The sequence below is a fragment of the Chaetodon trifascialis genome, chromosome 15, assembly GCF_039877785.1.
Source record: "Chaetodon trifascialis isolate fChaTrf1 chromosome 15, fChaTrf1.hap1, whole genome shotgun sequence".
NCBI lineage: Eukaryota > Metazoa > Chordata > Actinopteri > Chaetodontiformes > Chaetodontidae > Chaetodon > Chaetodon trifascialis.
This window is the reverse complement of record NC_092070.1, coordinates 10,491,517-10,509,324: the sequence shown is the minus strand read 5'-3', so window position 1 is coordinate 10,509,324 and position 17,808 is coordinate 10,491,517. Positions and strand designations below refer to the sequence as shown.

Genomic DNA, 17,808 nt, shown 5'->3' with positions numbered 1-17,808 from the left:
AGCAGGGCATTAGCTATTAAAAAAAACCATCATCCCATTAATCTGAAACCCTGAAGGTTCAGCGTTTGTTGGAGTTAAACCAGTGACATTTCGTGAGTTAATTTCAATTTAATAGTTTTTGAGTAAATCTTTTGAGAAGAGTCAAACCAGCTGTAGTAAATGCTGACTCTAATGGTGTGAAAGGAAAACTGTTACTTGTTCAAGAGTAAACAAAAGATTCCTTTTAATTAAACTGACTAAACTAACTAAGATGATGCACTCTTATTGTAATGTATGAGGCGCCCCCCCAACACACACACACACACACACACACACACACACACACACACACACACACACACACACACACTGGATTGGCACACAGAAGGCTTGATGGGAGGATGATATTGATTGACAACCAGCCATTACATAATAATGTCATGTGAGTGCTGGGGAGGGATCAGGGCAACATGGGACACTTCAAAGAGCTGAAGCTGAGGAAAACAGGTTTCAAGTGGGAGTGTGTGTGTGTGTGTGTGTGTGTGTGTGTGTGTGTGTGTGTGTGTGTGTGTGTGTGTGTGTGTGTGTGTGTGTGTGTGTGTGTGTGTGTGTGTGTGTGTGTGTGTCTGCTCCTAGAGGAATGTGATGAATTTAAGATACATACAAGCCACATACAAACTATTCTTGGATTTAAAAATCCTGTTTATTTGTTCAAGTCATTCCACATTTAGACTTACAAATTCAGTGTCTTAGTCATTGATTAGTGATAAGCTGGATTTAGTTTCGTCTTCAAGTGATACCACATGGCGCTCATCGTTTAAATCCCAATACTGCACATGATTTTTCGGCCTCCATCAGATAATTTTGTGCCTAAGGATTAGAGAACTGAGCATCCTTCAAAGTAATTAGTGAATCAAATCACTCTGGCTGCGACTATAATGCACGTTTTCATTACAGATTAATCTACTGATTATTTTCTTGATGAATCAATTGTTTGAGAAAATAGTGAAAAATGCTCGTTATAATTTCCCAGAGCCTGAGGTGGTGCCTTTAATTCCCTTGTTTTATCCAACAATCAGTCCAAAACCAAAAATAGTCAGTTCTCTAGCATACATTAGAAAGAAAAGCAACAGATTCACACATTTGAGAGCCGAGCACCAGGTGTTTTTGCTTGAAAAGTTTGAAATTATTAATCATTTATCAAAAGAGTTGCTGATTAATTTTCTGTCAATAGTCTAATTGATAAATTGACAAATCATTTCAGCTGTTTCATATAGAATAAATGTAGCTTTGCCCTGCGGTTTCACTGTTGTTGCACATATAGGGACCTAAAATGTCACGTGGACAACTGATGTGACTTTGCATGCAGTGACAAGCTGTCTCCTGGGAAAAAGGCTTATGAAAATCATTGCTTTTGTTTGGCATGTCAGCACTTGTATAGGAGTAGTACAAGTCCCAAAATTACAGATGATGGCGGGAAAGTTTCAGTTTCCAGTGAAGCTGGTTTTATCTGCAGAAACAACATTAATAGCGCTGTTTATTGAAAGGCTGTCATGCAAAGCTTTGATTGTATGGCAGCCTAATTGATTCTCCTCAGTCTTACTGAGCTGACAGTGAAAGAAGTCACTCCCCGTTGGCTGAGGAAGGATTCCTGAGGCGCTAGCTGCAGCCCATAGTGTAACTTAATGCCCGGCCCGTGTTACAGGTAGACTCAACAGGTACATTATGTGGCTGCTTACCTCAGCAGTAATTTAAGCCCTGGTCACAGCCACAGTGATGCAACACACTGATGAGAGAGGGAGAGACAGAGACAAGACATGAGGAAGAAAAAGGTGGACAGAGACAGAAATGACAAAGAGAGAAAGACAAAAGATGTCGAGCAGCTGTCACTGTGCTGTTTGTGTGTGCGTGCATTTTCCATGGATATTTAATGTAAACGATAAATAATGAAGGCACGTAGGCAGGGTGCCAGCTACACCCGAGTCAGACTGAGACCAGCACATGGAGGGCACTGAGAGGGCAGCACAGGGGGTGGAGGAGGAGGTGGAGGTGGAGGAGGAGGTTTTGTGAGGGATGCAGACAGCAAACATCTACAGTAACTGCTGGAGCTTTTGGAGCTCCAGATGTTGACTGCTAACAAAATGACTGGTGCTCCTAGCGAGCAGTGTTGGGGCTAGTTACTCAAAAAAGTAATATATTACATATTACTCTCAAAAATATTAATGCCTTACCTTACTTTACTCCCTGGAGAAAGTAACTAGTTATATTACTAGTTATATTAGTAGTTACATTTTTTTCTTAATTACTCTATAATTACTCTATCTCCCCCTGCCGGCGATTCGACGGTAGAAAGAGGTAACATTTCTTCTACTACGTACGAGGCAACAAGCTTATTTATCTTGCATTTTGATGTTGGTAGTACTTTATGTTCAAAGGAAAGTTTCTGCTGCTTGCGGGGCTGCTCGTTCATGTCACTCCGTCGCTTCGCAACGAGCTTGATGTGTCTGTGCTGTCGCTCCAGGTGCTTCTTCAAGTTGGAGGTATAGTTACAAGCGGTGGAAAGCAGCTTCTCCCCGGGCAGAATGTACACTTCACCATCGAGTTATTTTCCTTCCGTTGAACATATTCAAAATAATGACTGGATCTCCACCCGTCGAAACTAGCTTTCTGCTGCTGGGAACCATCCATCCATCCATTGTCTATGCCGCTTATCCCTTTCAGGGTCACGGGGGAGCCGGAGCCCATCTCTGCTGTCAACGGGCGGGAGGCGGGGTACACCCTGGATCGGTCGCCAGCCGATCGCAGGGCACAAACACACAACCATTCACACTCACACTCACACCTAGGGACAATTTAGAGTCGCTGCTTCCTCTTTTCAGAGGAAGGTTCCCAGCAGTCTTTGCGGGTGCCGCTCTGCCGCCGGCTGCCGGGTGTCAACCAATCGGTGATGGTAAATGATACCTCGTGCCAAACCCAGACCAATCACTGTTCCATTCACGCCCCCCTCCCCCTTCCCTTCTGTTCTCTGTGTTGTGTGCGTTGTGTACGACGACGAGTAATGCCTTACACTACTAGTTACTGAAAACAGTAATGTTATTACAGTAACGCGTTACTTTGTAACTCTGTAACGCGTTACACTCAACACTGCTAGCGAGGAACATCGACTGAGATGCAAAAATAATTATGTGAATATGGAATCTATACGTGGCTGGCAGATGAGGCTGCGGTGTGTGGAAAGCTCACATCTTCCCCTTCCGGCTCAGCAGACCCCCAGGGAACCAGGGTGGGCCACAGAAAACATCTATAGACACATGGCAGGAAGAAACTGTTGAGGTGTGGTATGATGCGGTGCTCAGACTTTGCCTGGGTCCCTCAAAACACAGACTGAAGCATGCTGCAAAATTGAAGCTGAGCTACCGTACACTGTCGAATGCAAAACATTTACATTAGCGTTAATACTTTGTCCATTACAGCCAGGCAAACATCGGCCTCAGGTGGTCCAGCTGTACGATGATCTCTGGTTTTAGACATTTTCCTTTCAGAGCGAGACGAGTCGATCTGAACGTGTGAGATTAGGTTGTGCCACCTGCCTTTTTGACTTTCCACCACTGTAAATAAGTGTTGTAGGGTCAACTGATGGGATGTGTAGATGGAGCAGTGGGGTGATTGTTGGGATGGACGGAGTCAGAGTGGATGGAAAGTTTGGAGTTTAGTAATTGGGAGAAAAGGAGGGCACACTTCATTCCTCGTGTGGTATATTTTTGTAAAGATGTATTATTTATTTTATTTGTTTTTGGCCCAACGGTCATATCGTTGGATAGCGTACAGTTCTATTTTTGTGTGTGTGTGTGTGTGTGTGTGTGTGTGTGTGTGTGTGTGTGTGTGTGTGTGTGTGTGTGTGTGTGTGTGTGTGTGTGTGTGTTTTGGTTAGGGATTTGGCAATTGCAATATTCCAAAAGAGCAGCTGCCTTGAAGCAATATGTGCACACATCTATCGCTACCTCTGTCCCTCCACCCTCACTCTGTGTATTCAATCTGCAGTATCATTGTAATGAGTGGGTGGACTGTGTGTGTGTGTGTGGTATCATCTCAGTGAGTGGGTGGTGTGACCGAAAAGAGGATATTGCGTGGGAGTGAAGCACCATTGAGGTTCACATTTGTGTGTGTGTGTGTGTGTGTGTGTGTGTGTGTGTGTGTGTGTGTGTGTGTGTGTGTGTGTTGGAGTGTTAATTCTAACCCCTCTGACCAGATCAATAGAATAAATTTTGATAGAATCTGATGGAATAGCTGGTCTCCAAATATGTAAATGAGACATTAGAGACTGCTGACAGTGAAAATATCTGATCTCATCACTGATACGAACTTGCAGAGAAAAGAATCAGTGTATTATTATTCAAAACTGTGATTAGCAAATTCATGTTGTCATGCTTGTGTGACCTCACTTCCCTTACCAAAAGAGACAGTATGCAAATAGTATTAGTAAGTATTATTATCAGTAAGAGGCAGCCTATTGTCCCCCCTGTACATAGAATGTATACATAGTACATAATACATGATACAGCTGCAGTCCCGTCTCTTCTGGCCCCTCTTTGGCCTGATGAAGGTGTGGAAACAGAGCGAACAAAGATATACAATACAAATACAAATGCGAGGGATCCGTTTAAAGGTACAGTGTGTAGGATTTAGGTGGAGCTATCGGCAGAAATGGAAAATAGTAATCATTATTATGTTTTCATTTGTGTATAATCACCTGAAAATAACTATTGTTGTGTTTTCGTTACCTTAGATTGAGGGAGCAGGTCAGTGGACTATGTTGCGCCGCTATGTTTCTACAGTAGCCCAGAATGGACAAAGCAGACACTTTCACATTTTCAGCAGCCATTCAGTCGGTCACAGTCTGGAGCCTCGCAGCTAGATGCCACTAATCCTACACACATCTGAGACACAGGGTGAAGAATAGTTCAGATCCTTCGAAGTAGTAATACTGCAATGTAAAAGTGCTAATAAATAAGCAGTAACCACAGCTGTTAAGTGGATGCAGTCCCATGTTTCCCTCTGGAATGTATTCTAGTAGAGTTAAATAGTAGCATAAAATGTAGATACTTTAAAATTACCTTAAATTTGTAAGTGCTTGAATTAATGTACTTTGTTACAGCACTGAGCTGAGACGTGATTTCAGTGTGTGTGGGCAGTTTTGTATCGCAGTAATGAACAGTGAAGTGACCTGAAAGGCAGCTTTCTGTCCAAATTGTTTTAGAGCTTGCACAGATATTTATTTTTTGGTATATTAAATTTCACATGTCAGAAAGTCTGTTGGTACTTTGACACCTCCTGAAAAGGAGCATTGTGCCAGTGTTTTACGTGCTGACATTCAGCTTTGATGAAAGGAAATATGGACTGTTTATTACATTTCCTGTCAGTGGCTCTGTGTACACCTGTCACTCTAGTTTAGGGGTGCAACGTGTGGTTATCATCATGGGTTCATTATTAATTAATCCGCTGCTTATTTTCTGATTAATTAATTAGTTATTTGGTCTATATGTCAGAAAAAAGTAAAATGCGAGTTGTAATTTTCTCGAAAATCCAGAGATGTTCAGTTTACTCACATTAAAACAAAGAAAAGCAGCAAATCCAAATAAAAGAAGCTGGAACCAGAGAATTTTATTTTATTTTATTTTTTTTTTCTTGAGAAATCACTTTAAAGATTAATCAAAGTTTTAAAAGATTTGAAGTCATAGCTCTACTCTCCTTACAGTTACAGTATATAGTTGTGCTCATAAATTTGAATACATCCCCTGGTAAATTTGTGAAATTTGTCGTCTGGTGAAGCCATTTACTATCACACAATTGTATGTGTGCCCTTTTTTTAAATCAAATGAAGTGAAATCACTCAAATGGCCCTGATCAGAAGTTTGCATACCCTTGTATGTTTGGCCTGATGATATACACACAAGCTGACACACACAGGATTAAAAGGCTATTAAGGCTACCACACCTTAGTGTCTGTGTATAAATAGTCTGAGTTTCTTAGCTCCTGAGAGACTCCAGCACACGTCATCCAGGGCTGCACTGACTGCCTGGAAAAGAACAGTCAAGGAAACTGTGAGAGAAGATAGCTGAACTTCATAAATCAGGAAAAGCATACAAAAAGATATCCAGAGATTGGAAAATGCTTATCAGTCGTCTTCAAACTCTAATAAAGAAGTGCAAAATTAGGAGTTCTGTTGATACCAAGAAACAGTTTCAGCCACGAGTGCCAGATGAGTTGCTCAGGATACAAAGAAAGGCCCACAAGCAGCTTCAGCCTAAATACAGGCGTCTCTGCAAAAAGGTGGTGCGGCTGTTTCAGGAGGTACCAAACAAAAATGGGCTGCATGGTCGAGTTGCCAGAAAAAAGCCTTTGCCAATGGCACAATGTGCCAAACAGCACGGAGAACTTGAACTTGCACACTGAACTTGCTTCTTTACAATGATTCAGATCTCCTTTATTATTCGCAGCAGTCGCTCTCTAACCTGCTTTGGCTGCTGCCATCATCCATCTCTGTTGTTCGCTGCATTTGCAGCCCTCCTCTGTCTCTCGCTCAGACATACACACTATGTAAATATACTCAGGGGCACAATCAGAAGGGTCTGTGTGTGTGTGATTGTGAGATATTTTTAGCCTTCCCGTTCGTCTTGCCTGTCAGTGGGGCTGACATTGATCAGGGCGGAGATGACAGGCTCACCATGCATCGCAGCTTTCACATGTTCCTCGCACCGCTGATTGTTACCAAACTGAACAGTGGAGCCACGTTCAGCTTCTCTTTGATCCGTCATGTGTGTTTCTGTGTGTTATTTTCGACGAGCATGTGCGCGGGGAGAATAAAAGTCAACCTTGAAGTTGTTGTAAATGCAAATTTGTCAATTCTGTTGATGGCAAACTTTGTGAACACAGGAAATTCTGTTAATAAGAAGATATTAGATATGAGGTTACATTTCTGTCATATTATAGACATTTAGAAGGTCCTCTTATGCAGAGTGGCTGACAATGAGTCAACAGTGCGGGAGTGACAATAAGAGTGTGTGGGTGTTAAGACAGAGTTAAAGCATCCCTCTGTACATTTATCATAGGTTAAGTGAGTGCTGCTTCTTGCAGCTCGGAGACGGCGAAATGAATCAGCTTTCATCAAGCCTCCCGCTCAAAGTCATGTCTAATTTAGCTTGATCTTAACTTCTACAATTATGTCAATTTAAGATTGACATTTGAAAGCTATGACCATGAGGAGGATCACCTCTCATTTAGTGCAGCTCGCTCACATCAGATACAGTTAACTGTATGAACTCATTTCATCTGATGAGCACACTGCAGCTTTTCTCACTTTTGTATGCAAGCTTGATTACAAATAAGTTCCAGAATATCCTTCATACAATCACATGTGTTCACAAAGTGGCGAACCTCTCTCCTTCCTCGCTCGCGAACGACTGAGCCTTTCCAGGATGCCCCTTTCATACCCAATCATGATACTATCAGCTGTTACCAATGAACCTGTTTACCTGTGGAATGTTCCAAACAGGTGTTTTTGGAGCGTTCTATAACGTTCCCAGTCTTTAGTTGCTCCTGTCCCAGCTTGATTGAAACATGGCATCACATCACATTGAATATTTTGTCTCTGGACTGTTTTCAGTTGAGTATAAGTGAATAAGGATTAGCAAATGATCACATTCTGTTTTATTTTTGTATATGTATATAGCATTTAGGCTAGCTCGGAAGTGATCATTTTAAAAATAGTTAATCAATTTTAATGTAGTTTCACACAGTAGCACTTTATTTTGTGCACAGTGTGAAGGCCAGTGTTAGTAATTTCCCCTTCCTCTCTCTCTCTCTCTCTCCACAGTGTGTTGTTTCGTGGTTCACAAACGTTGCCATGAGTTCGTCACTTTCTCCTGTCCAGGCGCTGATAAAGGACCTGCATCAGATGTGAGTACAAACAAACACATCATCTAAAATCACATGGCTGTGCACAGTATGAGCAGCGAAAGACAGATGGGAGACGAGAACGGACAGATCCAGCTCGTGAGCACCCGTCACCTGTCCAACTGTCACCCTCCGCCATCTTTCTCTCTGGTCTCGTTTTCCTTTTCCTGTCTTGACACTTCCTCTGTGCCGTCACACAGGAGTTTCTCCAGTGTTTGCATTTGATAGAAGTTGGATACAGACATTTAACAGCCGAAGCTGCCCAGCACAAGCGATTTTGGCCACTGAGCAGCTCTGGCATGATGGGAAACTTCAGCTATGAGAGGGATGAACAGTGTGTTGAACAGAGAGCAGGGAACAGGAGGAGGTTTTTACAAGTCTTTTGCATTTTGATCGTGAATTGAGTTTCTTAAACAAAGCATCAAGTGTTTCTGTCAAATTAAATAAAATGGACTGGCGGGAGGTAATGGATACAAAGTGAGACTGTGACTGTGGCTGAGATGATAAGAGATAACACGGATATTTAGTTCCTTGGTCAAAGGTTTTGTCTTTAAACTCGGGTGAGAATAGTCACATGCAAGCTATTTATAATAATAATAATAATAATAAAGTTTATTTATATAGCACCTTACAACATCAGACAGATGATCAAAGTGCTTTACAGAGAAATTACAAAAGATACAAAGCAAGAAACACAACAAAAAATGCATGTCAAAGGGTAAAAGTTACTCAATATTAAAAGCCAGTCTAAATAAATGAGTTTTAAGATGTGATTTAAAAAGTGGCAAGTCATTAATAAACTGTAATTCAGGGGGTAGGGAGTTCCACAATTTCGGGGCCGCTATCGAGAAGGCACGATCCCCCCAGTGTCGCTGGAGCAAGACCGTGGATAGCTTTAAAAACAATTTTATTTGTCTATTTCCAGCCGTCACCGGGTTATATAATATAAAGCGCAACAAAGTCGACAGAGGGAGGAGGTCATGGTGGATGAATGGGTGAAACACCGCGCACCCAGGAGGCCGAGGTTTGAAACCTTTTTTATTGACACTGAGATGACTTATTATTTTCAGTTTTCAGTTGCACTTTGATTAGTTGAGGCAACAAAACTGCACGGTTAGGAAGAGATCGTGACTTGGCTCTGGACACCTGGATGCTAGCGTTTAAGTTAATTCGTGTGGCGTTATCGTAGCATTACTTTACACAAACGCTTTTTAAAGGCATGCAGCAACAGAAAACCCATAAAGTCAAAGATACGAACACATTATGTTAAAGCAGCTGCAATCAATATTTTTATGCCACCAATGAATCACATGACTGCTTTTATGTCACCGTAATGACAGAGAACTATCACCTGATGCTTTAGTCCCTCTCAGCTTTACGTAGCACAACTTCACTGTTTTGTTTGTCCCTCGCCGGGATCGTTTTCAGCAGCAGGCAGCTAAAAAGTTGTAACGAACCCAGTGCGCACCATCTGCCCAGAAACAAACAGCAGACACGGTCAGCGACTAGCTGGTGAACAAAGGGGAACAGAGACCGATGTTTCCCTCGGGAGTTGGTGGAGACCACAAACAGAGCTAAAAGAGGAGTGAATACATGACTTCTGTTTATCAGCTCACCAGAAACACCACTGTAAATGAGTGATAATGTTGCTCCATATGCCCGTATGTAATCAATTCTCTGAACAATGTCTCATCTGCAGTAACAGGAAGGGCCTTTCATCGGTACTCTCCTCATAATCTCATCCACTCTGTGAAGGAGCTGAGGAGTGGTGTCATTTCTCTGATTTCTATTATTAAAATATAAACCTATTCTCTAACATTTCCTATCAAGCAGACAGAATGAGTTGCCTTCTCTTCTCTTAAGAGCACTCTCAGGATGCCAACTTCACCCTCTCAAAAACCCCAGGGGTCTTTAAGTTCCTCAGCCATGTCCTTACCTCCCTCTGGAGTGCCCTTTCAGTCTGACAAGTACACTTAGTGAGCCGCCTCCAGAGGAAAGGCTGGTGTCGGCTGCTCGGCTTCCTGTGCCGTGTTCTGTATAACTGATAAGTCTCCATAGTCTCAACTTATATGTTTGTCGAACAGCTACCTCACTTCTTTTTTCGTCCTCTGTCACCTGACTCCTTCTTCCTGTCTTTCTTTGCGCTATTTGAATACACAAAAAGCCTCTTAGTTTTAGTCAGGGCTAGGTAACCAAATACACGCTAAAGATTCTCCGTTTTCTTTGCTTTACATCCTCCAACATCTGCAGGCTCTTAGAAATCCTTCAGAATCCAAACTTAATCTGTGTTTTATAAGTTACTGTATGTGTTGTGTTCCTGTCTCGATCTTTAAAAGAGTTAAAGTTGAACAAATGGAGCCGAACGTTAATTCAGACAAAGTCTCATTTGTGTGAGCTCTTTGGCAGCTGTTTCACACTGACTGGCTCATCCACAGCCTCGCGGCGAGTAACATCTAATCATACTCATGTAGGTGTACAGTGCAGCCATTACAACCTGACACTTCTCACCATTAGTCTGCTGATACACCCGCCACTCTCTGTTCCCTTCAGCCTCCTCCATATGTAATGTTTTCCTTGTCTGTAGATTTTATTGATTATTTCAGGTTTGATGTTCATGCGTGCGATTCTTACGGTTCTTTACACTCAGTACTGAGCTCACTTCCTGGTTCTTGGTTTGAGTCATCTGCGTAGTCCACACGTACATGGCTATTTTTTAAAATGTACCTTTTTCCATGAGGTTTGGCCTTTTGTCTGCACACAAGTGCAGTTTTAGGTCCCTCAAAACGGAGCATTTGGAAAACTTGCAATGGCAGACGTGGCCAAAACAGTGCTGGTGCTAACTTTGCTAACAGAACTTTTTACATAATTACACATGATTGTACAGATACTCTTCCATGTTTATTGTGCAACAGGTATCAGAATGCGCTACAGGAGGTCACAGCTGCACAATGCAATTTTGAATTTATGAATCCTGCTATGGCAATGGCCGGTCGTGCCTTCACCATAATAGGATCAGATTTTCAGTTGCAGGTAGCCTACCAGTAATAGCTTTTTCAGGCTTGTGTTTGGCCAACACGGCTGAAGGGTTAGGCTTATATCATATATATATATTATACCACCTGTTGGTTTGGCAGCGCTTCAGTCGTGGTTTTATGTTCTCATATGAGAATGGAGAATGAAGGAAGAAAAGCTTTGGCGTTTGGACTAGGCATTCTTCTTCATTGCCTTTTGCGGGCGCACTTTTTTTGTGCAACACTGCCGCAAACTGTAGATCAGTGGATTAACATGAAACCAGCAGCAGAATGCAAATTGTGCTGCAGCTGTGCCTACGTGAGTCCTCATTTCAACGCATTTCTGCAAGAGAAGTGACGAAATTAGCATGACCCAGGCTATCTTTCCAGGCTGAAAGATGAGTAAATCCTTCTTTTCCCTCATTTAAAATGTCTTTAAAGGCCTTTTACTTGACTTCTTGAACCAGCAGACAACCTGTTTCTTCTTCAGTAACTTCAAATCTCCATATGTCTGCTTCTCTTTCCTCTGACTCCCCCCTCCCCTTTTTTCTGCTACTATATTTCTATATCTGGCACACCTTTAACTCTCCTCTCCCTGCACATTTCTCCCACAGTCTCGCTCTCCACCGTCCCTCCCGCTTTATCTAACTCCATTCTGTACATCCTCTATTTAAATGCCACTCCACCCGGGGGGCCCCTGCTCTTAATTACGGGGCCTCACCACCCCCACCATGTCGTTTCCTTAATGAGTTCATGGTCTTATGACCTCGGTTCCTGCACAGTGGGAACGTAGCATATCTCTGCTCCAATAGCTGCACATTTAGATATAGGAGAGAGGAAGACAGGTAGCCTGCTCAGAGATTATGGGAGGAGGAAGAGGAGGAGGTGCTCAGGTTTTTTTTAACACCAGGCTTTTCCACTTGTCATGTAATTCCTATAATGAAGTTTTGTAACATATCCCAGACAGAAAAAACAACGGATTTGATCATATGGCTGGAGAAATTGCAAATATTTTCCTCATTGCAAATAATATGACTTGATTGTGGAACATTATGGAACAGCTGGGTGAAGATTGTCTAATAATGGTGTCATATTCGCACTGCTTGACACAACGTTTTCACCCACGCACACCTGCACAGAAATGGCTTCATGAACTTGAAACACTGAGAACATTTTCAGCCGTTCCATTTCAATCATTTTCAGCTCCATCATGCGACATTATTAGGCGTCCTCGGCAGTTTTATCTGTCACTTAATTACAACAATGGATGGGTAGGCCGAGTCACACTGTTTAAGATTCAGCTTTGATATGCTGCCAGAGGAAAATAAAGCTGTGTTTTTCTCCCCCACTGCTGTGCTTTTTCTCCAGATTATGGAAATCTTCCTTGGTTTCCGTTTTTCAGTGTTTCTAAGAGAAGACGACCGTGAATATTCAAATGATGACGGGGGCAGATTCTTGGTGTGCAGAACATTTTCAGCACGCTGAAGTGCCACCATTTAATGTCCAAATTCAAGAGTAATGCTCCGCTCGTATAATAGCCAAATATTTACAAACTCAAAAGACTCTTGGAGCCAGGAGAGTCAGTGTAGAGCTGAAATGATCAACCAAAATAAATGGAATTGATTGAGGCAAAAATGACAAAAATCCTCTGATTTCCGCCCCTCAAATGTGAACAATTATTGCTTTATTTCATCTTAAATATCTTTATATTACAGAGAACTGAATATTTTATTTTTCTAACGAAATCTGGAAACTTGTAACAGGAAATTGCTATTTTGGAGGCCAAATAATCGACAGATACAGATAGAATAAAAGGCAGAACAATTAGTTAATAGTTAAAATCATCATCAGTTGTGGGCCTTCGTCAGCGCTATACAGTAATAGGATTCATCTACCAGAATCAGATGACTCCTCAGGCGTCGACCAGTCTTGAGCATTTCTCTGAGTCCTTGAAGTTGGTAATGCTGAGGGACCTCTTTGTGGGTCACATCCATGAAGGAGCAGCCAAGCTGGAGATGTGTTTAAAGGACACCGGATACAGTAGAGGAAGACGCAAGGAAGATTTTTCTTCGTAATCAGTAACGTTGTCTGAATGGCTGCCGCAATCAGCCCAGCACTCCCATTTTCCCTCGTGCCAGTCCCTCCCTTCGTCTCTCTGACAGCTATGTATGTTTAAAAGAAGAAGTCAATTATAGATCTGGGTTAATAGAATGGGTTCCCTGTGGGAGAGGTCGAGGGATGAGATCCTCTAATGAAACCTACATTTCATACCCACAACCCGCTAATGGTATAGAACTGTGTGTGTGTGTGTGTGTGTGTGTGTGTGTGTGTGTGTGTGTGTGTGTGTGTGTGTGTGTGTGTGTGTGTGTGTGTGTGTGTGTGTGTGTGTGTGTGTGTGTGTGTGTGTGCGTGCGTGTGTGAGAGAGAGAGGCTAAGATATACACATGAGGATCTCACTGATCCAAACCAGCTGAACAAGTCAAGACAGAAAAAGTCAGCTCAGGTCTGTGATGAAGGATCACTTGTCATGGGATTCCTGGATTGTCATGGAATTTTGAAATATATTTCCCAGGCAGAAATGTCAAGTCAAGCCGAGTCAATTTTATTTACATGGACCAAAATGGAAGAAGCCTGAGGGAGAGCAACAGAGGATGAATCCCTCTACCAGAAGGGACAGAAATACAGTACAGTAGGTGTTTGTACACAATGGATAGATCACAAACGAAGATAAATTATACAGATGCAGGAGGGCATCAAGCAGCTTAATAAGAGATGACACAAAGTGGAACTAAATGGTGGCTGTATAACAATATCATTTTTTAGTCATAGAATCATCAAGCACCTTTCAAAGGCCAAACTTCAAGGAGCAGTTCACCATTTTGGAAAAGATATTAGCTTTTTTGTCGGGTAATAGATTGAGCAGTACATTGATAGCGCTGTCACATCTGTATGCCAAATATGCAGCTAGAGCCACAGCTGGTTAGCTTATCTGAGCATAAAGACTGTAAAAATCAGTTAGCCTGGGACATAACTGGCACATAAAAAGGCAAAATGTCATTTTTACAATTCACACCTGATTATTTTCACTTCCTCTTCTCCCCTCAAATACACACACACGCGCGCACACACATACTCAGAGCGAACATTTAGTACTTTCTCACACACATCTGCACACTCACAGTCGCTGAATGACGATCCGTCTGGAGAAGCTGTGCATGAACACGGTTGCATTGGCAGACATTGATTTTCATTGTGGTCAGTTTATTGCAGAGAGGGAAGCAGGCCTGAAGCAGGACGGTAATGACTTCTCCCCCACAGAGCCAGCCTCTGTGTGTGAGAGGCAGAAACAGACCCCACGGCTATCAGCAGTTTACAGTGTATTTCAGCTAATCTGCATGTGTTTGGACAGTGAGAGGAAACCCCTACAGACACGAGGACAGCAAACTCTGAGACCGCGTGAACGACTGTTCCACTGTTACTGTGTAGTATTCACCTTCCCACTGACTCCCGTTTTACACCATATTTCATGCGTTCTTCATTTTTGGAGAACTCTCTGAATGCAGTTTCGTTCCAAAGCTGATCTCAGTTTAGGTTTCATGCGAGGATGTGACACCGCAGGTCCTTTTCACACATGTTAATGGCATCTTTGGCGTGCGGAGTGTTGTCGTGTTTTGGAGCACAACTGCCACTCATTAAGACATTTTATTCCAGTTCCTGTTATTTCTATGAAGGCGGGAGAACATTCAGCAGCTTTTTCAATCAGAAAGTGTGTGTGTAATGCAGGGTTTGGCACTTTTTCAGCTCTAAAATATCTATATATCTATATATAAAACAGCTGAATCTTAAGTTCCCTTATTTTTATCTTTGTCAAACTGCAGAGACGATTGAGTAATTATTTTTAACCAAATTGAAACATTGGTTTTGACAAAGGTCAGCATTGATTGGTGTTTCGTCACTTTAATGATTTTATGGAAATCTTTCTCTAAAAGTCTTTTACTGCAAGGAAAATGTATTGAAAGTCTTGTTTGTGGGTTTGGACTGCAGCTGCAAAGCAATATTCAGCATTCTTTTATCCTTTAAGGTATATTAATTTCTAAAAACGTATTTTTAGGCCCACTTTGACATTACGGCAGAGCTACAGGCATGTCTCTTCCTGTCCCTCTATTTCTCTTGTCCTCAGTGTGAGCATACATGTGCGTCTTTGTATGCTACAAAAAAAAAGTGAGAATGTAATTTCTCCCAGAACAGAATTACGTGTAAAACGTGAATATTCAAAAATGATGATATATTCAACATTATGTGTGGCCAGATGGTTAAAAACCACGCTGACACCACAAGGTAACCTTTACGGGAGGAGGAGGGCTGACAAAGTGACGGAGAGACTGCGATCAACATACGGAGGGAAGGAAAGGAGGAGAGGACTTCCACTGAGGGTGTGAAGATGAAAGCACCACCCTCAGCCCTCTCCTCACTGCCTTACTCCCTCTGTTGTTATCACTCATTCATTCTTCCCTGCTCTTGTGGCGCCATTACTCCTCTTTTTTCAAGAATCATTGCTTATCTTCACCAATCAACAGGAAATCCTTTAAACACTCTCTCACACAGAAACACTTAAACATTCCCAGAGGAGGACTTAGAAGCCTGAGGGGGAAAACATGATGGCAGTGGATTTGTTTTATTGATCAGGACAACAGCCTCCGCATTATTCCGTTTTACTTTGTTCTGTTTTGTAGAGTGTGTGCCGTGTGTTAATGATTCAGAGTGGGATGAAAGACTGAAATCGTTAAGGAAATAAATGTGACTTCTAACAAAGCAACGCTGTGATTAACTTGTGCAATCTGAGGCTACAGTAGTTTCATGTTTCTCTGTCCATTATTCAAGTGCCTTTTAGCAATGGTAGCATGCGTCATCAATCATTATGAAGTGCACTTCTGTATCTGAGGGTTAGTTTTATTTTTGATTAATTCTTCAGTCAGAAAACAGCGAAAAGAGGCTGTGACGATGTCCCACAGCTTTAGTTAAGCGAACAAAACAGCAAATCTTCACAATTGAGAGGTTAATTTTCAAAACAGTTGCTAATTATTTTTCTGAGGATCAACTAAACATTTATTCTATATATTATTTTCACCTCTAAAATCAGTCAAAGAGGTTATAGCAACCAACATCCTTAAAGCGTTCTGCTTTAAGGATTTACAACCATGTTTAATCCTGATAATAGGAAAGAAGGCCAAAAATGAAACTGTGCTCGTAGTTTGAAGAACTTTCTGCTTTTTCAGAACATTTTGGGGGAGCTAAATACTTTTTTTTTTTGTTAGAGTTCAAACATTAAGTCAGAAGAATTCTGTGGTTATTTCTGACCTACATGCACCCCTCCAAAGCTGCACATTTATCTTTTTATTTTGATTGAGTTTTCAGTGTGCATATAATCCCTTCATCAGGCTAAAAAAAAGAAGGGGAGAGACTGCGCTCATCATGCACTGTATGTAGGACGCATAAGTATGATGAAAGAAATCAAAATCTTAAGAATGAAGTGAAAAATAAGATGGAAAAAAGTAAATGTAATGTCTTAATAGCAACATTTTTAATATTATTTCTTTAACTGAATTTAGAAAACAGCTCCCAGATAGCATCTGGGTATCTGAGACACTGCATTGCAAGAGGGTTGAATCAAGGGCAGCTGGAAGAGTTTAAAGAGTGTAAGAAAACTAGATTATTGTTTAAGACAAAAAGACCTGAACACAAGCTACATTCACAGAGCCTCCAGGCCTTGCTTCAAGCATCATCAGCCTCGTCCTGCATTTGAAAAGTACACAGCTGAAACAACCAAAGAGCTAATAGAGCAATGGCCAGGCGTCAGAGAGGAGCAGAAAGGGAGTCTGTGAAGGGAAAAAGGCTGGGAAATCTGCAGTATCTGCAGTAGATGATAGCTGCCTTTCTAGAAATGGCAGAAAGTCCGTAAGAGCGAACTTGAGAGGAGTGAGTGGACTGAAGACAAAATCAATAAGGAAAAAAACGTCAAAACAACGACTGCGAGCCAGGACTCTGTGTTGTCTACTGTCAATCTGCCTGTCACACACCATCACGAATGACATGACAGGGTGTGTGTGTGTGTGTGTGTGTGTGTGTGTGTGTGTGTGTGTGTGTGTGTGTGTGTGTGTGTGTGTGTGTGTGTGTGTGTTTTGACTGATGTTGTTGGCATGGAAAATAATGGACGGCAGTGTGTTAAACTAAAACAAAAGAGAAGCAGGGAGCTAGCGAAAGCACAATGACAAAAACACAGTCAAAACAGTGTGTGTGTTAGCACTGACTAATGGGTAGTCACCGCTCTGGCATCGTGTGCTGATGTTATGAGCGGGCTTTCCGTTGAGACACCCGGTAACACAACATATGCCATGCAATACGCTCATTTGTCCACGAGCACCCGACCATACCATCTGCTTTTAGGCGGTGGGGTCTTAGCGAGGAAAATCAAGTGAAACGAGGCTGAAACTGTTGAAAAAGTTGGCACCGTGCAGGTAGGAAAAAGAGAATGTCAAGTGTGCACAAACACTAGTGTGAAATGATAATTAAAAAACCTGCTTTGTAAGTACATGAAGTCTGTTTGTGCACCACCTTTCAGATATCACATCATAGCATTTTTAATTCCAGAGAAAGCAGCTCTTGCACAGATGAAAGTTATGCTGCTCTGCTGCTAAATCATAGTCACAGTCACTGTGGGTCATCCCAGCCTCGTCTATATCTTCATTGATCACGCTGTGCGAAAGAACCGATTGATATTCAATGCTTTTGCTTCAAGGCTGTTTTTTTATTGACAGTTAAAGGTTTTCGGCCTTCATGTGTGACACTGTGCGAGTACCATGGTCC

General features: G+C 42.0%; 1 protein-coding gene across 2 annotated transcripts in view; it reads left to right on the top strand.

Annotated features, from left to right (window-relative positions):
* The window catches only part of prkcbb (protein kinase C, beta b), a 98,898-nt gene that overhangs the window by 23,338 nt on the left and 57,752 nt on the right, over nt 1-17,808 (top strand). For both annotated transcript variants that reach the window (XM_070980928.1, XM_070980927.1), the window contains exon 3: nt 7,854-7,936. In XM_070980928.1, the coding sequence (XP_070837029.1) occupies nt 7,854-7,936 (83 nt within the window). The remainder of the gene's footprint in view (nt 1-7,853; nt 7,937-17,808) is intronic.